This window comes from Camelina sativa, chromosome 9, assembly GCF_030686135.1.
Source record: "Camelina sativa cultivar CO46 ecotype springtype chromosome 9, ASM3068613v1".
Lineage (NCBI taxonomy): Eukaryota > Viridiplantae > Streptophyta > Magnoliopsida > Brassicales > Brassicaceae > Camelina > Camelina sativa.
In genome coordinates, this window is record NC_141888.1 from 32,223,254 (window position 1) to 32,246,354 (window position 23,101).

Consider the following 23,101-nt stretch of genomic DNA (forward strand, 5'->3'; position numbering starts at 1 on the left):
GTCGTAGCTTGTAAGGATTCTTTAGTTCTCTTTAGAGCATCATCCAGTTAACGTCTTTTAAGAGTTCAGATTCTGCTAAAACTGAATCTTCTATGATTGACAAACAACAGTTGCATTATTTAGTAACAAAACAGAGTTTTATCTCAATAGAAACAGAGTTTTGTCTATTATTGGCAAATTTCATTATGGTTTTCTCTCCTACGAAAGCGGGAAATTTCAGAATCGTAGATAAGAAGAACAAACATTTATAGCAATTTAGGAGGAAAGAGGATCAAAGAAAGAGAAAAAAAAAAACCTAAATTTGTAATAAAAGAATAAGGAGAAGGAAGTGTCTGGGAAGGGGAGTCCCAGAAAAAAAAAAAAAAAAAAAATTCCGGTTCCGGTGACGGTATCGGTTCTCTGACGCTCCCCTTTTTGTTCAATCTTTCTTCGTTCTTTTCCCTGGATGCCTTCACTTGTATTCATGGTACGTTCAAATTCTTCTTCTTCCTTTTATCCATGTCTGGTAAATTCATATCAACTCGGTCGAATCATATCAAAGATTTTTCCAGATTTAATGACTTGTTTGTCAAGCAATTGGTCTTGATTCTTTTAGGGCTCTCTTAATAATAATGTTATTTGAATGTAAACGAGAATTTTGCTTTGAACTTGCAGAAACTTGCGGCGATTTACAATTGGAGGAGTTAGGGATTAATTATAAGGTCTCCCCTCCCATTCGTAGACTTACATACATATTTTGAACAACAGTTTCTTATGTGATCATGTAACTAAAAGTAACAAAAAAATTTGCAGGTGCTAATGGATTCAAAGAAAACCATCTTATCACTCTGTATCAATCCGGTTTGCTTGTTGTCCTTGCGGTGATTTGTCTTTTAAATGATTGACAAATACATAGAAGAGTTGCCACCATTAATTCTGAGCCAATAAAAGGTATTGGCATGAACTGTATGGCCGTGGCTCTCGGTCCACTGACCGAACGGTACCCGCAGTTTAGCCGATCTTCACAAAGATGCAGACTCCAATCTTTAACCAACCTTGACTTTAACTTTCTTGATTTCAACACTGAACAAACCAGTCTCTCACACTCCTTGGACCACCGAAGCATCTCTACTCCATGCTTCTCCATATCCGGGAATGATCTAGATGGCTCTGCTGCTGCTCCGCGCGTTGAGATTCTCGGTGGTCAAAGAGTCCCCTCTATACGCGCCCTTGTAGCTGAGGTAACCATAGCTATGGTTTCTGGAGCTCAGCCTTTGCTTTTACCAAGTGGTTTAGGAGGTGCTTATCTCTTGGAAACCGAAAATGGTCATAGCATTGCAGTTGCAAAGCCAGTTGATGAAGAGCCCTTAGCTTTCAACAATCCTAAAGGAGGATCTGGCGGTTTGATGCTCGGACAACTAGGTGTGAAACGGTCAATCCGTGTTGGTGAAACAGGAATCCGGGAACTAGCTGCTTACCTTTTAGACCATCAAGGCTTTTCCGGGGTTCCACCAACGGCATTGGTCAGAATCTCGCATGTTCCGTTCCATGTCAGTGATAGTGATCAGGCCGCCTATAAAGTTGCCTCTTTGCAACGATTTGTGGGTCATGATTTTGATGCAGGAGAGCTTGGACCAGGAAGCTTTACGGTTGCATCGGTCCATAGGATTGGTATACTTGATGTGAGAGTCTTGAACCTTGACAGACACGCTGGAAACATGTTAGTGAAGAAGGTACATGACCATGATGAGAGTACTTGTTGTAACAGAGTTGGTGCGGCAGAGCTCGTGCCTATAGATCATGGTCTTTGCCTACCTGAACGCCTTGAAGATCCTTATTTCGAATGGCTTAACTGGCCTCAAGCTTCGGTTCCATTCACCGACACTGAGCTTCAGTATATATCAAATTTAGACCCTTTCAAAGACGCAGAGCTTTTGAGAACCGAGCTAGTAGGCTCTATGCAGGAGTCTTCCTTGCGGGTTCTTATCGTCTGCACCATATTCTTGAAACAAGCTGCTGCGGCAGGTCTTTGCCTTGCAGAGATAGGCGAGAAGATGACTCGGGACATCTGCAGAGGGGAAGAGAGTTCTAGTGTGTTGGAGAATCTTTGCAACAAAGCAAAAGAAAGCGTGGGTTGTGGAACTGACGATGATGATGATTATACTAGTGAATGCAATGAAGTAGAATCAGAGCTTGAGTGTGGTATTTTTCAGTTTGACGATGAAGTTGAGTGCGAAGAGCTTCCAGATATGTTACATGTGCCTTTATTCACAAGAGTTCCATCCATTGCTGCAAATCTATCCGCTCTCATGCGGTGTCCACCAAACCAGTGGATTACTACATATGATAAAGTGGCCAATATGGCAAATGACACTAACAGAGAAGAGGACAGGAGAGATAGGAGTATCGTGAGGAGCAAGAGCCACCCGGTCTGTGTGAATCTTGACGAGAAAGAAGGTATTTATTTTGGGGACATGAGTGCAGATGAATGGGAGATGTTCTTGCATAGTTTCCAGATGCTTTTGCCTGAAGCACTTGAAGGCTCAACAAGCAAAGGACCAAAGCCAAGATTTGTATCTTCCTGCAGATTCTGAAAAAACAATATTCTAAAAAAATAGAGAGGAAACCTCGCAAGATTATAAGATACACAGATAGAAGCAAATGGAAAATGAGACGAGCAAGCTAAGGCCGTCCAATCCAAAATTACTTGTTAGCTTCTTCTTTCTGGTTTCTTTATTTGTATCACTATATATCTATATATATAAAGTTAACTTTACTCATTTTTGGTGCTGCCACATCATCAACTCATTTTTTTCATTTGGGCTTAATCTTTAACACTAGTCCACTATATAGCTTCTAATCTATTTGTTCTTAAAACTTTAAAAGCCCATATTAAACCCAAATGTTTTAAATAAATGACATTTATAAATAGTAAAAATAATACTATTGATTTATTTTAGTAATAATATTATTATTTTAGTAATAATATTATTATTCAAAGTTTAACCAAAAATGATTATATTCCAAATTTAAAATATAAGTAAGATTTAAATGCATGGTGGAGTAAAAAAAATGTTTATGTAATTGTATTTATAAAATTCTAAACATAAAAATAAAATTGAAGTGAAACATTAGTTTCTAAGAAACAATTTCAATTATAGAAAAATAAAAGATTAATTACTCAACTCAACTTAAAAGTTTTGATCTAAAACGAAGATATTGTAAGGGTCACAATTTTTTCTGGGGAAAAACTATGAAAAAGAATCTTGAAAAAATAATCCATCTAAAAAAACACAAAATCACTGGTCACAAAATATAGAAAAAATGATATATAAGTCGTTACAAAAAAGTGACATGTATAGCATATCTCAGAATGTATATTATCAACCGGAGCTACAATTCTATAACATGATAAATATATATATATATATATATATAACATGTTTGAGATTTTATCAATTTAGATCAAATACTTTTAACCAAAAATATTGCCAAAAACAACATATTATTAAAGTACACCATGTTTTCTTTAGAAGACGAAGTTGGGGTTGCATCACAAAATTAACATCTAAAAATAACATATGAGAGTTTTAGTCTTGGATTAGTGAACGGATGTCGGTTTAATCATTTCACTATTTAAGCATTCATGACTTGGTCAGAAATTCTATTATGGCAGGTGATGCACTTGGACAACTCCGTTGTAGCGACATAACACTAAAAATGTTCATGAATCTTTGTATATTTGCATTTAATGTGGGATATCGATATGTTTAAATGATCTCTATAATTAGGTCAACGATCGATATTCGGTGTTAGAAATTTTAAAATGATGATTTCATTGGATATGAATATGGAATGTACTCTTCGAGGGAAATTCTTAAGTTATTTTTTGTTACTACGTGATATATTATTGATTTACCAAAAAAACATTATTGCGACAATAGAAAATATATATATTATATATAGATTAGTAAAATAAGTATATCTTTTATTTGGATTTATCTTTTAAACTTCAAATGGTTAATTATATTTATATTCAATAATTCTTATTCCCAAAAAAATTTAAACTAAAATCCCTCGCAAACAATATAACAAATAAACATTATCTTCAACAATATATATATTGTATGTTACTTAGTAAAGTAAGTTTAATGTTTATATAGATTTATACTCAAAAGTTTCAATAAATATATTTGAGCTCAAGAATTTATATTGATAAAAATATTTAAAATTAAAATTCCGCGCATGCGCGGGTTCAGATTCTAGTATATATATATATTGCTAAAAACACTAAGTAGCATAAATAGCTACAAGAGAAAGATTAATGTAACTGAAGTACTGATCTCAATTCTCAAGTGATTTATGTAAGTTCTTGTTTGAATTTTAAAAGCTAGTAAAATACATAATTTGGATGAACGTGTCGTTTTTAACCCTCTCAAACCAGTACAGCGTGTCGATCGTTTTATTTCTGGTTAAAGGAAAAATAAACATCGTGCCACTTTTTTTTGAGAATTTTATGAGTTCTACCACATTCAAAATTGATTCTTTTTGGATGTATCACATTGCAAAACACCTTTTAAAAACTACTATACATTTATTTAAAAATGACCATTATAACCTTCCCATTTGTTTCTTTTGCAAAAACATAAAAAGTGTCTTTAATTATTGTCTATGAAATTTGTCATTTAGCTATTTATCTTTTTGTATTTTGGTTCCTCTTTCTAATATAGATTCCTTTTACTTATACACATGATATTTACAACCCATTACATGTAGATCAGTTTGGTCATTTTCTCTTCCTGTTATGGTATATCAGAAAAGGTGTTTTCAATTGTGGTAGAACTCAGAAAGTTTGAAAGCAAATGTGGTAGATTTAACAAAATTCCCTTGCATTAAGAGAATTTTATGAGTTCTACCACATTCAAAACTGATTCTTTCTGGATGTACCACATTGCAAAACACATTTCAAAGACTACCACATCTCTCTTTAAAAATAACCATTATAACCCTCCCACTTGTTTCTTTTGCAAAAACATAGAAAAGTATTTTTTTGTTTTTTATTTAATATAAAACAACTTTGACGAAATTTTTTTGTTTTTTTCACTTTTTTTTCTTTCTCTACTTCTTTACCTTTGTTTTTTTTATTATAACTACATTATTTTTTTTGGAGATTTAAATATAACGGTAGATAAGTTTATATTATATATAGACAATTGTAGCAAAAAATAAATTTTAGTCCACGAATATAAAAATGCACAGTGTTGAAGTTTTTGATAGATAACATTGAAATTTTAAATGGACAACTTTCATACTCTTACAAATTAAACAAGTTATATGAGTTATCCCAAGTAGATAAATTGTGTACAACAATGAAAATTTTGGTGGACAACATTAAGTTTTTTGATAGACAACATTGAAATTTTCGGTAGACAACTTTAATACTCTTACATATGAAACAAGTCATATTGACTCTCCCAAGTTGTATTGACGGACATCAATTTGAAACAAAAAAACATATTAAATCTGGTAGAAAATAATTATTGTCTATGAAGTTTGTCATTTAGCTATTTGTCTTTTTGTACTTTGGTTCCTCCTTCTAATATAGATTCCTTTTATTTATACACATGATATTTACAACCTATTACATGTAGGTCAGTTTGGTCATTTTCTCTTCATGTTATGGTATATCAGAAAAGGTGTTTTCAATTGTAGTAGAACTGGAAAGTTTGAAAGCAAATGTGGTAGATTTTACAAAATTCCCCTTTTTTTTGGTATGAATGTAAAATTTATTCAACAAAAAAGGGTCTGTACTATAAATGCAACATTGAGAGCTGAATGTAAAATCAAAAGAGCTAAATTTTATGGCTAAAGATTAGAGCCATGAGAAAATAACATGTGTCACCCGTTCCTTTTATATTCATTCCTTGCATGTCAAGTGCCCTAAAAGGTCAACGGAAGGATCGATCGAGCGTTTTCGAGGAGTGCGAGACTGCGAGTGTGCGACAACGGAGAAATCATGATAAACAAAAAGTGCTTCTATACGTTTGTTCAGATCAGTGTTACAGCTCTATCTCTCATATGTGAATTGAATTTGAACCCTACTTTGCCAAGACATATTATTGGAAAAAACAAAAAGAGCTTAAAGGCCCAACTTTATTTCAATTGAATATAAAGCCTAAAACACATAAATTTTTTGATATAAATAAAAACAACAAATCATTGGTATATCATTAATCTACTAATATAAGCCTTAGTTTGGATTTATTTTGATCTTTCTATCAATAAAGACTGGGTCTTGACTACCATCTTTTTTTTTTTAATTTTATCCCCATTCATGGTTTTCCATTAATGAAATCAAGATATTGAAGATGGCAAAATTAAACCGGAACACAAAGATACCATATCTGTGTGCTTTTCGCGAGAGAGTCATATTTCTTGTGACCTTTAACCTTGGGAATAAGTGTCTCGATGACATGCTTTGTCATGAGGTGGAGACAAATACGTCCCATGTGATAAACTTCTAGACAACATCCGTTTTGTTTCAGCGGACCATGGTTATACATTTCTGCTGTGACATACATCGCGCACCTTGAAGATATCTTAGCCATACATTTGTTAACCAAGTGGTCAGATTCAGGAGGCTGAACCAAACCGGTGGTTGCAGATGCCAACGCAGCCATGGCGATGATTGTGAAGAAGGCTGCAGCCATGGATTTGGTGACGGTAGTTGTGTTGATGGCCATGATGTATTGTATTGTGAATTGTTCAATTGCTTCTTCTTTCTAATTCCGGGGATTTATACTATATAAGATAGTTGTAACATTTTTGAGACTTTATTGGTAAAATGTATGTTTCCTCTACATTAATTGTGTATGTGATTAATGAGGCGTTTAGTCGCACTTATGAGTTTAATTTGTAAAAATTTTCAGTTAAATTTCAAATTGTAGCAAGAAGTAACACATTGAATTACAGTGGACTGACTATCTACAAAACCCATCATGTGACGGTTTCTTAATGGAGCCTTGGCGAAGGTGTTTTGTGAATAAAATTATTGTAAAAAAAATCACAGTCCAAGAAATATTGGATTTTATTATTTTGATCTTACTACATAAGTCAGAGTAGATATGATTCTGAATTTGTTTTACGAACGATACAAAAATCACTGTCAGACTATATTACAATTTACAAAGGTTAAATTGATTAGCGGATATTTGGTCAATGGTCAAAGTGATTTGGAACAGTTATTTTAATAATAATTACCCTTCTAATGAAGATTATAGAACAAAAACTAAAAAAAAACAACAAGAAAAAAGTTGGAGCAATGATATAGAACAAAGAAAAAGTTGCTCCTCTATCTAAAAATAAAAGAAAAAGAGACTTCAAAAGATCTAATTAAGCTCGTGAACATTTTTTTTCTACACACGAGGCTACGAGAAACCCACCGCCACCTTAGCTTTCCCAGGAGATTGCATTTCAACGTCTACTACTTCCTCATCGATTCTTGGCATCATCGAGAGAACCTTGATTTCACAGCCGTTACAACACTTGACAATTTCTAGAAACTTCTCCTCAATGTTCTCTTCTTCATCCCCTTCTTTTCCCCATAGGACCACACAAACTCCCACCAATAAAATCGCCATTCCAAGAACCCTAAAATTTCAAAGTTGAATAAAAAAAAAAACAAATGGTTAGTTTAGAAACATGATGATCAGTCGGAAGACTCAGAACCATATGACCTAATTGGGTCTAAATCGAGAGGTGGCTTACCCGCCGAGGTATAAATTCTGGCCGAGGATGAGGAAGCCAATGATGGATCCGATGATGACAACAAGAGGGTTAAAAGCAGTGACAAAGACAGTGCTCTTTTGCATCGTCATCATTCCTTGAACGTAGTATGCTATGCTAGACGATATTATGCCCTAATAAATTATAGATGACACACCGCATTATAAGTATTTTAGTTCCATATATTATTAACACAACTTATTATATAGTTAATCAGGAAAGGACGAACCGCGTAAACAGAGGCGAGAAGGTTCATGTCAAAGCCAATGTTCCATGCAGAAAGGTTTGGCTCCATCACAAACGTTAAGGCTGTGGACTGTAACGTGCCCATGAAACACACCATCGTCGATAATGAAAGGTGAGATGAGTATTTCTTCAACGTAGCCGCCTATAGAAATAATGAAAAATATTGTCCTAATTCGTTAGAAAATTGCCTTTTATCAAAGATCAGTGAGGTAAAAAAATTTAAGATGTAACTAATCCAAAATGTTTTCTTATAACAAAGAGACTTTAATATAGACATTTTTTTTTCTTTTCAAATTATGTATGTGTCATCCGTCACAACTCACAAGAGATCTAATTAAGTACCTGAAGAACAAAATAGGAAGCCCAAGAAAACGAGGCGACGAGGAGGAAGACGGTGGCTTTGAGATAGTCCTCACCGGCCGGCAACGAAATATCTCCGATGAGGTGAGATCGGAGATTGTTGAACAGAGGAGTTTTGAACAAAATCATCAACATGGCTCCAACCACTATCACTAATGTCCCCACCACTTTTGCTTGGAATCTTACTTTTCTCATCTCCACCTTCTCCATCCTTTTTTTTTGTTATTTCACCAAAATAATTAAACCACACATCATCATCAACGTGCCTAATGCATTTAGCGACTATTATAACTAATTATAAAATTTATGCTTTTAAATTTAGGTACCTGCAAATTATGGAAATGATAAAGGTCAAAGCAGGCACGATATTGGTGACGGCGCCGGCAAAAGTTGGTGAAGTAAGTTTGAGACCGGCGTAGTATAAGTTCTGATCAATCAAAGGCCTGTTGTAAAAGCCACAAATTAATATACACACATATATCAAGCTAATGTTTTTGAAAAATAAACCAAAGTTTAAAGACTAACCCAAGAAGAGCTAGAACAAAAATCTGCATGAATATTGGGAATGTCATCTTCGGCCTCACTTTTCTACAAAACCCAAATAATCATAATTTAAGGGGGTGTTATTGGATTGAGGATTTTAATAGATTTTAATTAACCCAGGACATTAGTGGATTTAAAAGTCTAATGCATTTGTGTGGACTTTATAATGCATATAAGGTGGATTTGAAAGTCATCGATAATGTATTTTTGGTGATTGTTATGGATTTTTTAAAAAGTTATTGTTAGAAAAAAATATATATATATCCATAAACTGTGTTATACACCAAAATTATATTAAATTAATAACACCCAGACTTTTACACATGTCATAGAAAACTTGAATTAAACTGTATTTGTTTTCAATCCAGATTTTTGGTGTAATTAAAGAACCCAGAAAAAAAAAATTAAAGAATACAAAAAAACACAGATCTGATGAATAAGTGTGATTATATACAAAGGGTTTGAGGAGGAAGAAACAGAGATTGAACCCAGAAAAAAAAGTGTGATTATATCATAAACCAAAAAAAAAAGTTATAGATCATGAACCCAGAAAAAAAAGTTAAAGAACACAAAAAAAAATTCTCAAAAATAATACATATCTGATGAATAAGTGTGATTATATAAAAGGATTGAGAAAAAAAATCAAACAATAATATGTCAAAGGCTAGAGATCCATCTTAAGAGAGGAGAAGAAAATGAAATTATTGAGAAAAGTGTGGTATTGTGTTTGTTCATATTTTAGAAGCAAAGTACGTTGAAATCCAAAATCACACAAAATCCAGTAGATATTGAATAACACTAGATTTTAATGGATTTTTAAAAATACCCAATTGAATAACACCTGATTCTTAAATACATCAAACTCCTTTAAAAACCACAATCCAATAACACCCCCTAAATGTTTGTATCCGGTGAGAACTTTCTACATTTATATATATAGTGTATATGTTACCTCTCAAAGAGAAGAGCAAAAGGTGCCATAGCAGCCGTGGCAAAGGCGTTACGATAAGCCACAAGGACGTAATGGCTCATGCCACGGTCGAGCACAACCTTAGTCACGAGGTTCATACCGGCGTATCCGAATTGAAGACATACCATAGCAAAGTATGGTTTGGCGGATTCAGACATTTTTAACCCCATATCAAAAAAGTTTTATCTCTTTACACACAAAGCCTTTTTTATATAAGAGAAAGGAATTAGGAACGGAGAAGGAAACAACCACTTGTGCTTGTGGAGGTTTGTGCTCTTCCTACGAACAAATTGGTGAGAGGTTCTCTGTATTTATATAGAGCATCTCATATTCGGATGAGTTCGAATGCACTTTTGTTTTCTTTTTTTTCTTTCTAATAAGAATTAATTAATTATTTCTTTCCTTTTCTTTTTAATGACGTTGGCATTTATTATTCCGTTAGAATTCTCTTCATTTTTTTTTTTTTTTTTCTTTCGGCTTTGCACCTACAATTAGATCAAATGTGGACCATGTGGTCATGTGGATTAATAACAACAATTTACCATACTACTAATTTATAGTAATTAGTATAGCATTTTTAATTTTTGACATACTGTTCATTGAAATATACATGATCAAAAGTGAACGCTAAACCGATGAAAATGGGGGAAAAAAAAATACATATATACGTAAATGATCAGTGAACACACAATCAATCTCCTTCCCAATTCTATCATATTAATGAGTGTGACGGATTAGGAAAAAAAAAAACACGAAACACAACACACAACACAAGTGGACGGAGTGAATCACAAGTGGCAGCAGAAATAAAGTGGGACCTAGGCTTACGTTGTTTGTGGAACCCGCATATGAAATAATGTTGCAAAAGTTGCTAATTAGGAGAGTGGATTTTGGTGTTTTTGTGGGAGCAGTAACCATATCCATATGGATGTTTTATACTAATTGAGGTCTCCTGTAAAATATTTATGCTGATGCAATATACAGAAACATAAAAATAAAAAAAATAAATCAAAAAAGTGTACTTATGGCGAATATAATCTCTAAAATTTGTGTTTTTTCTCTTAATAATCACAACTTAATTATCATTAGTTAAAGTTCTTAGTACATATTCTTTAGATTAACAACTTATGAAAACCTAAATTTAGAACTAGGAATAGATGTTTATCTTATGCATATGTGTGTATATGGATAATTGGATAGTGTAGATATTAATCCGCACCAAATAGGTTATAAATTTTGGTCCACAATATATTTATCAATTAAAAACACACTCTTTTAATACAAAATAGAAAATAATTTGATGAAACTGTGTATTGAATAAAAAGATCAGAGCAAATCTCAGTGATTAATTTATTGTGATATGTTTTTATTTATATAATGGGGGGGTGCTTCGTTATGTTGCAAACGCCTCATTATTATTTTTTAAAGGTTTTAAACAAATATCAAGTTGGGCATGATCCATTACCTTCACTAGAATATGCATTAACATCACTTTATGTGAGACCATATTGGATACTTGACAAAGTTAGGGTAGATTTCTGCGAAACTCATCTCCTCAAATCATTTTTTATTTACCAGTAAATATTTATGTAAGAATCAATCTAGACGCCATCCATGCATGGTAAATTATTGCATTAATCTACGTAACTGTTTAAAATGCTTCGATATGATATCGATTCGAATATATTCTCTGGCTTAAGATTTTGGATTTTATGCTTCCAAATACATATAGATCACATGCATAAAATTCATAAACTATATATTAAGTGACACACGGGATGAGCTGACCCATGGGAATAAAACACGGATATTTATGTTATGAAGATGCTAAATCCTCGATTATAAAATTAGGATAATAGATTTGATTAATAGAAAAATTAGATAGACAAGAAGGATAAAGTGGGATGAAGAATGTGGGTGCGATTTTTGGCAACAAAGAGAAATGGAAACAAAGAGGCAAACAAATCCATATGGGCATCTAATCACATTCCAGCATTTGCAAATTTATTTCTCTACCCACTCACATTTTCGACTGATAATATATATATATATATATATATATATATAATGGCGTCGTGGTTGAAGTTAACACATATAAGCTCACTCTCTACCTCATTCATCAATTATAGTACTTCATTTCTAATAATTTTGGCATTTTACTTCTTTTATTTTTTGAACATGTATTTTACTTTAATTTCAATATTTTCAACTCTTAATTGAGTATACTAGCTTGTTTAGCAAGGATGTTCGCCACATGGTTGACCTCGCTCTCCCCACATGATTGAAAACAATCGAAGAGAAATGAGACACCCACAACCACAAGTGAATAACTCCCATTATTCTCCTGTTACTGAATTGCGTTCTCCTATTTCATAATATATTCTGTAGAACACATCATTTATGTTAATACGATTTTCCCGTGTCAAAGTTCTATTAAAGGCCTGCAAAAGAGAAAACAAAAAGATATATAGGAATAAATGAAGTGAAACATAAATTAAATTTTAGATTCCACCGGCCAAAGTTTTGGAGTGCGTACGTGAAGAGAAGACGCTATAAAATTATGGGATTGATGGGCCTCTTTATTGCTTCTGCAACTCCAACTCTCTTTTGTTTTGTCTCTTCCTCCGCTAAAAGATATTAACAGTCGTAGAAATGATTCATTCAAGTAAATAAGGTTCACAAATGTTGGGACGTTCACGTTACATAATTATTTCTTGATTCGAAATTATACATGTAATGCATGGATAAATCATATAAGAGCACTAAAACTAATTTGTTCCATATACCTCCACATAATCATGGCAACGTATAGCGCATTTGCATGCTAATTTCTTTTAGTATATATATATAAGAGATGTGAATATGAGCTGTTTTAGTATGATTTAACTTAAACTTGAATCCGTTCTAAGTAAGAACTTTTCAATTGTAAAGCTAATTTATTCCATATACATATTCTTTCGTTTGTAAAACCAAAGTGAAATTGACTGAATATCCGAATAAAACCAGTAAGAAAGCTACCGATCTTGTATTCTTGTAATGAATGACCATTCCAAATACAATAAGTTTAGGAAGCTTTTCAAATATCGTAACACGAACTATTGATATGATTTGATGGTCAAAGATTAAGACCAAACAAGATATTTTTTCTAACTTTAATTACCATATATATAAATTCTTTTCACTAAAAATAGAAAGCAGAAAGAAACAAGTTCGTTAATTGGTTTTACAAAAGTGTTCAAAAAGAGATCACTGCTTTTATAAATAATGAAGTTTGACTGATACAAACTAATACAATGCACGTAGAATCGTAGATCAATCATAGATAACATATTCATAAGCAATTATAATTCTATATCATCAAAAGTTTTGGTTTCCACTTTTCTTTTCAAGCAAAGTAACAACGGTGCACCCTTCTTTTCTCGTCGTCTTTGCTCTTTCCCGTGACGAAAAAATCATTCTTCTTATTTCTTCTCTCTCTTTTTTTTTTTTTTTTTTAATATTTATTTTAGTTGGTATAAGACATATAACAACTTCTAGCTTTAAATTTTTTAAATTGTGTAACGTTTCGGTAGCAAACACATTCCCATATTATAGATCAGAAAGGTGTATATTCACGCGCTTTTTTCTCCATGATCTTTTCATAATAGAATAGTATATTAATCTTTTGAAAGAAAAGGAATCGTAGATATGTCGGATCTTTGATATTTGTTTGTATCCATGACAAGTTCTAGTATACTATCTCATCTCGCATACATTTATATCTCTACTTTTGATAATCGGATATTCAGAAAACATATATATGTCTAGTGGTCAAAACATTTTTGTACCACCGGGTTTTAAAACAAACATAAGAAACTTAAGTCTCAAACTCGATGATAGATCAAAGATAGTAATTCTCTTTACAGATGATAAGTTCTGAGATATGGTCCATGGATCGTCGTCAACTTTACTTCTGATGTTGGAATTATCTACATATGAACCTAATGAAAATATCTAATGGATGTGTTAAGATATTGACATGTAACGTAAAGGTTTTGAGATGATTGAATAGAAAGATTCATGCGTGTGTCAAGAAAACACTTGATCATGATCAAAAGCAAAAAAAAAACTCCAATTCTTCTTCGTAAACGAATGTATTATATTATGGAAAAAAATATTAGTCCATTTCGTGGCTGTACGTACGTAACATCAATCTCTTTACTACTGCAGCTGATCGATCAAAAAGAAAAAGAGCTCACAAGGAAATTAATTATATAAAGCTAAAGTTTTTGGTCAAAGAATCCTTTTGAAAAAAAAAAACATATATATCTGAGAATAGCATAAACATCTATGACTCTTTTGTAAGTGCACAATAATATTTTGACAAAAAAAATGTCCAATAATTTGGGCAATTTTGTCCTCTTTATCTTTCAAATAATTGAACTGATCGTATATATCTTATCGTACAGTAGAGTTATAAAAGAGATGAAAGAAAGGCAAGTTAAGTCAGAATCAAATTTTTGTAGCCAGCTTTAATTTTGGTTTTGTTATTTTCATATCTCAAAAAGCCTCCCACATCTTCGTTATTGGTAAAACTATAGAGACTAGATTTTTAATCTGAGTTAATATGAGTTATGCCATAATTAAGTAACACTAACACGTTACACGTATACGATCGATCTTATGGTCTAATCCCAAAACGACATCGGCTTTTTGGCTTAAAAGAAGAACAAAAAGTTAGAATGGGCTTATGTGTAAGTCTTTCTTTCATTGGGTCTAAGTTATATGGACTTGTAACCCAATAAACCGGCTATATTGGGCCCTAAAGAAACCCACAATAGTTCGTTCAGTTTAATTGGTTCGGTTCACTTCTGGTTTAGAGCATACCGGAAGACCAACCACCGCCGAAGATTAAAAAAGGCAACTCAAAGAAGAAGACAAATTAAAAAATACATGGCGATGGAGCTCTTCATCTTCATCTTCTTCCTCTGTTTCCCTATCTTCATCTGCTTCCTCATCTTCTTCTTCTTCTCCAAGAATTCTTCTTCAGAATTCGGTTTCAAGTCGTATCCAATCGTCGGAAGCTTACCTGGTCTAGTGAATAACCGTCACCGTTTCCTCGACTGGACGGTTGAGACTCTGTCCCGATGCCCAACCCAGACGGCAACTTTCCGGCGGCCAGGGAAGCTTCAATTCGTCATGACGGCGAATCCAGCTAACGTCGAGTACATGCTCAAGACCAAATTCGATAGTTTCCCTAAAGGCGAGCGGTTCATCTCTATCCTTGAGGATTTTCTCGGCCGCGGGATTTTTAACTCCGACGGTGAGATGTGGTTTAAACAGAGGAAGACGGCGAGCTCTGAATTTACTACTAAGTATCTCCGTGACTTTGTTATGAACAACGTCACCGTCGAAATCAACACTAGGTATAATAAATCTAATAGTCTCAGTTTCGGTTTCGATTTTATCCTCTGAGATTTTTTCCTCACCCTCTCAGGCTTGTTCCGGTGTTAGCAGAAGCTGCGACCACCGGGAAATTGATAGATCTTCAAGACATATTAGAGAGATTCGCGTTTGATAACATCTGTAAATTAGCGTTTAACGTTGATACAGCTTGTCTCGGAGACGACGGAGCCAGTTTCATGCGTGCCTTTGAAACGGCGACGGAGATCATCTCGAAACGGTTTCAGTCTGTGGTTTCGTATTCATGGAAGATTAAGAAGAAGCTCAACATCGGATCAGAGCGAGTTTTGAGAGAATCAATCGCGACCGTTCATAAATTCGCAGACGAGATCGTGCGTCAGAGGATTGATCAAGGGAGAAGTACAAGTGACGATTTGCTTTCTAGATTTATCAGCGACGAGGAGATGAATTCTCCGGAGATGCTTCGTGACATTGTCATAAGCTTCATCCTCGCGGGACGTGACACGACCTCCTCTGCTTTGAGCTGGTTCTTTTGGTTACTCTCTATGCATCCAGAGGTTGAACATAAGATTCTACAAGAGCTAAACTCGATCCGAGAGCGAACAGGGAAGCGAACCGGGGAGGTTTACGGGTTCGAAGATCTTAAACTGATGACTTATCTGCACGCGGCGTTAACCGAGTCTCTAAGATTATATCCGCCAGTGCCAGTGGATACAATGAGTTGTGTTGAGGACAATGTGTTGCCTGATGGGACATTCGTAGGGAAAGATTGGGGGATATCTTATAACTCGTTTGTGATGGGGAGGATGGAGAGTATTTGGGGCAAAGATTGCGATCGGTTTGATCCAGAGAGGTGGATTGATGAAACAACGGGTGGTTTTAGAAGTGAGAATCCTTACAAGTTTCCTGCGTTTCACGCGGGACCAAGGACGTGTTTAGGGAAAGAGATGGCTTATATTCAGATGAAATCGATAGTCGCTGCGGTTTTGGAGAGGTTTGTGGTTGAGATTCCGAGGAAGAAGGAGCGTCCTGAGATTTTGTTGTCGGTGACACTTAGGATCAGAGGAGGTTTGTTTGCGAGTGTACAAGGGAGGTCTTGAGTTACTTGTTGCAGAAGCAACCTTTTGGTTTGGTCTACTCTTTATACTGTCCATATTTACTGTAAACAAACACGTTTTTAGTGGATTATCGAAATACAATCTCGGGGGTGACGTAAGAGAAGTGTGTGACCACTATGGTTTGCATTGAACTCGTTTAAAGCTCGGTCTCATTTACACTAACTTACCATCTTAGACCTTTCATCATTCATGTATAGATATTGGCAAAATCTCGTTTTCCCGCCAAAAACGCAAAATTTCATTTTCTGTCAAAACAGCAAAGTTACGTTTTTAAGCAAAAATCGCAAAATCGCATTTTTCCACTAAAACTGTAAAATCATGTTTTTCCGTCCAAAAACGAAAATTCTTGTTTTTCTACCAAAAACTGCAAATTTTGTTTTTTAAATATCTATATATAATAGCAAACCCACTTTTTGTGTCAACTTTTAATCCAACGGATGAGATTAATTCCACTTTTGATCTAACGGTTTAAAATTATTAATCATGTCTTTTGGTCGTACCCCCATCTTTCCAATATCACACCTCTTAATTTTTGCATCTATTTGTTGTATCACTATGTTTCAAAAATCACATCTTTTCATTTTTACGCCTTTTTATTTTACACCTCTATGTCTTACACCTTTTTGTTGTACCTCCATATTTCAAAATTACATCTATTAATTTTTACACATTTTTATTTCACACCTCTATGTTTTACAACTCAGTATTTTACACCTCTTTGTTTATTATATATAGACTTTTATGGACTATCAAAAAAGGTTTCAAATTTGTTGTTTTCTGAGTATTATTTTAAAATTACAAGTTAATAAATAAAATTAAAGAATTTTTTATTTTCACATCTCTTTGTTTTTATCTATATACAAATTTTTATGGATTTTGAAAACATATTTTGTTTTTTGAGTATTATTAATGATCTCACTCTTTGTTAAAGATCTCAAAAGTTGCAAAGTTTCAGTCCAACAATTATGTTTCTTCGTCGTACCCCCAGCTTTCCATGTTGGCACCCGTTAGTTTTCACACCTTTTTGTTTTACACCTTTTTGTTTATATAAAGTTGCAATATTTTGATCCAACCATTGTGTTTCTTCGTCATACCTCTAGCTTTCAATAATTGCACTTGTTAGTTTTCACACCATTTATTTCACACTTTTTTTTGTTTCATACCTCTTTCTTTTCACACCTTTTGTTTTCATATATATACAGATTTTTGTGGACTTTGAAAAGAGTTTTTGTTCTTTGAGCATTATTAATGATCTCACCCTTTGTTAATGATCTCAAAAGTTGCAAAGTTTCGGTCCAACAATTATGTTTCTTCGTTGCACCCCCAGCTTTCCATGTAGGCACCCTTTAGTTTTCACACTTTTTTGTATTACACCTATTTGTTATATAAAGTTGCAATGTCTTGATACAACAATTGTATTTCTTCGTTGTACCCCTAGCTTTCAATGTTTGCACTTGTTAGTTTTCGCACATGTTTGTTTCTCACCTTTTTGGTTAACACCTCTTTATTTTCTCACCTTTATGTTTTTTATAAATATACAGATTTTTATGGACTTTGAAAAGAGTTTTTGTTCTTTGAGTATTATTAACAATCTCACCCTTTTTTTATGATCTCAAAAGTTGCAAAATTTTGATCCAACAATTGTGTTTGTTCGTCGCATGCATCCCCAACTTTCCATGTTGGCACCCGTTAGTTTTTACACCTCTTTGTTTATATAAAGTTGCAATGTTTTGATCCAACAATTGTGTTTCTTCGTCATACCCTTAGCTTTCAATGTTTACACTTGTTAGTTTTCGCACCTTTTTGTTTCACACATTTTTGTTTCACACCTCTTTATTTTCACATCTCTTTGTTTATATATATATATATATATATATACAGATTTTTATGGATTTTTGAAAAGAGTTTTTGTTCTTTGAGTATTATTAATGATCTCACCATTTGTTTATGATCTCAAAAGTTGCAAAGTTTCTATCCAAAAATTGTGTTTTTTTGTCGCACCCACAGCTTTCCATGTTGGCACCCGTTAGTTTTTACACACACTACAAGAAATATGGGCATTGATAGCAGAAAAACATAGCGCAGTTTTCGCAAATGCTATCGTTAAATTTTTTTTGGAAATAATACTATATAATAGCGTTTCTAAAAGGTTAAGAATAAAATTATGTAAGCGGGAATCTAAATTTAAGAGGGGAAGCCAAAAATCACAAAGGAGCGCGACACTTAGCCAAAATTTTTAGGTTTTGAGGTTAAGTTGTAAACCTAAATACAAAATCTACCATTCTTATTTACTTTCATTTTTTTTTCTCATTTCGCAAAGATCCTGAGAAAAAAAAAAACTTTTGGTCTCCTCCCTCCAGATCTCATCTTCTCTCTTTGTCTCCAGATTTCATCTTCCTTCTTTGTAAGCATTTCCTCTCCTCTCCTCTCCTCTTCCATCTGAGCAACTAGGGTTTTTTTCTCAGTTTTCTTTCTCCTAAAAGATGAGTTAATTTAGTAGAACACGAGCAGGAGTGATTATGTTGCTGTAGGGAAATAGTTTCAATCGAAATTTCAAGCTCATGGCGGTGGCGTCCGCGGCTCGCGTCCCTCTTCTCAGTCGCAGATCCGAAGCAGTGGTGGCGGTGGTCGTTCGCTTCTCTACATAGACTCCGTTTGTTCCGCTTCCTCCGGTTCAATTCGCGGCGGTGAATGGGTCATTGTCTACATCTACACCGCCTATTCTAGTTAAGTTATGTTTGTTCTTTTTTTCTCGAATTCATGGACAGTGGTTAGAGGATTTTCACCTATAAAGAGCTAATTGGATTGTTTAAATTCTTCAGTTATCAAGGATTAAGGTGAGTTTAAGGTAGATATTAGATTCATGGACGGTGGTTTAAATCATTATCCATGTTGTTGTTAAGTAGCTTAAGGTGAGTTTAAGGTAGAGATTGAATTCATTAGCCGTGTTCACCACCACCATTTTTGTTGCTCTGGTTGGCTACTATATCTCAGATTCATACACACGTTATTTTTTCTTACATGGGTTCTGGTTTCTTACAAGGAAGAGACCAAAGATTAATATCAGCCTTAGTAATTGTACTCTCATGTGTCTCGATTCATTGAGAAAGCAGAGAGGAGCTGAAGTCAAAGGGTGTTGAAGAGTCATTTGCTTTAGCGGTGAGTATGATATCATACCATATGCTTTAGCGGTGAGTATGATATCATACCAGACTTTATCTCTTACAGGTCCCATCTATCAATTTCTTTGGATGCAGGGATCAATGTTGTGGAAGAAAAGAGTCACAACAATGGCTTCAAAGCATCCTGAGGTTAAATTGGATCAAATGCAGTGTTTCTTGGAGCCATTGCAGGTATGCCTTCTCCCTTGTCCTACGGTAAGTTGTTGACTCTAAATTTTTTGGGAAATACAGTTTCTCATATCTTCATGTTGGTATAATTTAAGGTACAAATGGGATAACAATGAAAAGCATCTGAGGCCTGAGAAGGGGTTACTTCAGTTCAGCTTCGTGCAGGTCTCAAAGTCTTTGCAAATCTGTGACCTGCTACAGTTTTGCCACAGGTAACCATCCTCAGCCTAATCTCAAATATTTCAGTTAAGGTGAGGGAGCTCTTGATACAGTTATTAACCCTCCTCTGCAGAAAGGTGAGATTTCTGAAAAGTTAATAACCCTCTGCAGAAACTTAGAGTTTTCTGAAAAAACTCAGTTCATCAAATTGCTTAGTTCCAGGACGCAGACAAATCTGGGCTGTCCACAATTGGAGAATAGGTTCGATTCTTGGCTCAAAAAGCAAAAGAAAACAAAGGTAAGTTCTTTTGTTATTTTTATGATATGTATCTTCTCAATTTTGTGTCTAAGAATAAATTTTGTGATGAGTTTGATAAGATCTTAGCAGTGTTCTATGAGATCATTTTCTTTTGATGCAATGAGAAGCAAGAGATAACTTGTGACCAGATCTTCTGGCCTCAAACCTCATCGTTGTGAGCTATTGATACCAAACATCCTTAACTCTTCAAACTCTTTACTTTATGCAGAATCAATGGTGAGTGAGCAAGAACCTAAAAGAGAGAGCTGAAGAGATTAGAGACTAGACGAGAGGTTTTGATGAGTTTGATAAGATTTTGTTTGGATTAGTCTTTTGTAAGACAAATATGTTTTAAATGTATCTTTATGAAAGAATATATATTTAAATATATTGTTTAATCAAATTTAATTTATATAAAAATATATATAATATAGAATACAAAAACGTGCCAAATTTAATTATAATATAAATTTTGTGTTACAAAAATTATATTATAGCAACAATATATAGCTACAGTTAACAAAATTATAGTACAAATATTTTGCTACTATTAATTATAGTATAACAAATAAAAAACGCTACTAATAATCTGAAAATAGCGAAAACAATGCGCTATTGTAGAGAGACAATTAATAGCATATCGAAAAAGTGCTATTGTATGTGCCCCCTCTAAAATAGCACCGGCAAAGACAGCGTTTACGAAATCGCTATCAAAACGATATAATAGCGTTTTTCGTGTGCTAAGAATACGCATATTTCTTGTAGTGACATTTTTGTTTTACACCTCTTTGTTTATATAAAGTTGCAATGTTTTGATCCAACAATTGTGTTTCTTCGTCGTACCCCTAGTTTTCAATGTTTGCACTTGTTAGTTTTTGCACCTTTTTGTTTCACACCTTTATGTTTTACACCTCTTTGTTTACTCACCTCTTTGTTAATGATCTCACCATTTGTTAAAGATCTCAAAAGTTGCAAAGTTTCGATCCAACAATTGTGTTTCTTCGTCGTACCCCTAGCTTTCAATAATTGCACTTGTTAGTTTTCACACCATTTGTTTCACACTTTTTTGTTTCATACCTCTTTTTCACACCTTTTTGTTTTCATATATATACAGATTTTGATGGACTTTGAAAAGAGTTTTTGTTCTTTGAGCATTACTAATGATCTCAAAAGTTGCAAAGTTTCGATCCAACAATATTGTGTTTCTTCGTCGCACCCCCAGATTTCCATGTTGGCACCCGTTAGTTTTTACACCTTTTTGTTTTACACCTCTTTGTTTATATAAAGTTGCAATGTTTTGATCCAACAATTGTGTTTCTTCATCGTACCCTTAGCTTTCAATGTTTGCACTTGTTAGTTTTTGCACTTTTTTGTTTCACACCTTTTTGTTTTACACCTCTTTCTTTTCTCACCTCTTTGTTAATGATCTCACAATTTGCTAATGATCTCAAAAGTTACAAATTTTTGATCTAACAATTGTTTTTTTTCGTCGTGCCCCCAGCTTTCCATGTTGGGACCCGTTAGTTTTCACACTCTTTTGTTTTACACCTCTTTGTTTATATAAAGTTGCAATATTTTGATCCAACAATTGTGTTTATTCGTCGCACCCCTAGCTAATTTCAATGTTTGCATTTGTTCATTTTCGCACATTTTTGTTTTACACCTTTTCATTTTACACCTCTTTGTTTTCACACCTTTTTGTTTTTATATATATACAGATTTTTATAGACTCAGAAAAGAGTTTTTGTTCTTTGAGTATTCTTTCACACCTCCAAGTTTTTAAAATTATGAGATTTATTTTCTTTCAATTTATTAATCAACATGATTCACTCATCTTCGTTAAAATTTGGATTGTTTTATTTATTGATTCCTTCATCTAACTTTTGTTTGGTGTTATTTTCCATTTATACCTGCATCGATCATCTTTTTCAAGTATCAATTAATCTAAGTAATTGATTGCAATTTCTAATTTTCATAGATTTATATGTTCATATATTATAGCAAACTCACTTTCAGGGGTCAATTTAATAACTGATGAGATTGTTTTTCTTATCTCATCTAACTGTTTAGATTTGTTAATGATCTTAAAAGTTGCAATATTTTGATCCATCAATTGTGTTTCTTCGTCGTACTCCCAGCTTCCAATGTTCACATTTGTTAGTTTTCAACACATTTTTGTTTCACACCTCTTTGTTTGTATATATATTTTTATGGACCTTGAAAAAAGTTTTTGTTCTTTGAGTATTGTTTAACATCTCTCCCTGATTTTATGCAACTATGAGCTCTTTCATCCTGATTTTCTTATTATTTTTTATAAATTTTGATAGAATAATGATTTAAATTTTGTTTTATGTGAATATTTTCTCAATATTGATTATGTGAGTATGATTCTGTAAACCTAGATTTACATATCTTTAACATTATTCTCTTATTGTCACTGAATCGATTTTTCTTGCGAACAGCTTGATGCACTATCTCCCTTCAACCCTTTGAACGAAATGCAGTAAAAAAAATTTATATATACAACAAATATTTTATTTAACTAATTTGGTAGATTCATCTTATTCATTATTTATGATTTTTATACTATATAATTAAAGAATTCCCATAAAGTTACTTGAACTGTGAAATTAACAATGTTAATCATTTCAAGTTTTCATTTTCCCGTGCGGTAACGCACAGGCCGACATCCTAGTTTATTTAAATTTAATATAAAAATAATCTAAAAACATGAATAAATTAAAACCACTAAAACATTCAACACAAAATAAAAGGTTTTTTGGTCTTTTACATATATTGTATCCAGATACAAATATCAAATTACAAAACAAACATAATTGCATCTAGATACAATTAATGGTCATATGAACCAATAACACAAACGAACATC

General features: G+C 33.5%; 4 protein-coding genes and 1 long non-coding RNA gene across 11 annotated transcripts; 3 read left to right on the forward strand and 2 right to left on the reverse strand.

Moving 5' to 3' along the window:
* The first annotated feature begins 155 nt into the window (after window positions 1–155).
* Window positions 156–2,759, forward strand: LOC104712319 (phosphatidylinositol 4-kinase gamma 8-like). Its single transcript, XM_010429191.3, has 3 exons — window positions 156–466; window positions 655–701; window positions 793–2,759. Exon 3 carries the CDS (start codon window positions 939–941, stop codon window positions 2,571–2,573), a length of 1,635 nt encoding a protein of 544 aa, XP_010427493.1. The 5' UTR covers window positions 156–466; window positions 655–701; window positions 793–938; the 3' UTR covers window positions 2,574–2,759.
* Window positions 2,760–6,154: 3,395 nt separating this feature from the next.
* Window positions 6,155–6,810, reverse strand: LOC104712320 (uncharacterized). Its single transcript, XM_010429192.3, has one exon. The coding sequence runs from the start codon at window positions 6,720–6,722 to the stop codon at window positions 6,357–6,359; it is 366 nt and encodes a 121-aa protein (XP_010427494.1). The 5' UTR covers window positions 6,723–6,810; the 3' UTR covers window positions 6,155–6,356.
* Window positions 6,811–7,207: 397 nt separating this feature from the next.
* On the reverse strand, window positions 7,208–10,244 carry LOC104712321 (WAT1-related protein At3g56620). Of its 2 annotated transcripts, XM_010429193.3 has the most exons (7): window positions 9,866–10,244; window positions 8,896–8,958; window positions 8,697–8,813; window positions 8,353–8,581; window positions 7,994–8,152; window positions 7,747–7,898; window positions 7,208–7,629 (listed from the first exon to the last, which is right to left on the reverse strand). In XM_010429193.3, the coding sequence occupies exons 1-7, from the start codon at window positions 10,051–10,053 to the stop codon at window positions 7,407–7,409; spliced, it is 1,131 nt and encodes a 376-aa protein (XP_010427495.2). In that variant the 5' UTR covers window positions 10,054–10,244; the 3' UTR covers window positions 7,208–7,406. The 2 variants fall into 2 exon arrangements, with proteins under 2 accessions (XP_010427495.2, XP_010427496.2); XM_010429194.3 differs by lacking the exon at window positions 8,896–8,958 and having other exon boundaries at window positions 9,866–10,177.
* Window positions 10,245–14,370: 4,126 nt separating this feature from the next.
* Window positions 14,371–16,502, forward strand: LOC104715727 (cytochrome P450 CYP94D108-like). The gene is made up of 2 exons (XM_087463788.1): window positions 14,371–15,288; window positions 15,360–16,502. The coding sequence occupies exons 1-2, from the start codon at window positions 14,816–14,818 to the stop codon at window positions 16,384–16,386; spliced, it is 1,500 nt and encodes a 499-aa protein (XP_087319914.1). The 5' UTR covers window positions 14,371–14,815; the 3' UTR covers window positions 16,387–16,502.
* Window positions 16,503–18,615: 2,113 nt separating this feature from the next.
* On the forward strand, window positions 18,616–20,614 carry LOC104712322 (uncharacterized). 6 transcript variants are annotated; one of them, XR_015566903.1, is made up of 8 exons: window positions 18,616–18,808; window positions 18,916–19,135; window positions 19,227–19,316; window positions 19,452–19,563; window positions 19,662–19,757; window positions 19,850–19,966; window positions 20,085–20,211; window positions 20,441–20,614. It is a non-coding gene; the product is annotated as an uncharacterized LOC104712322 (long non-coding RNA). The 6 variants fall into 6 exon arrangements; XR_015566902.1 differs by having other exon boundaries at window positions 18,653–18,808; window positions 18,916–19,130; XR_015566904.1 differs by having other exon boundaries at window positions 18,686–18,808; window positions 18,916–19,130; window positions 20,130–20,211.
* The last annotated feature ends 2,487 nt before the right edge of the window (window positions 20,615–23,101 follow it).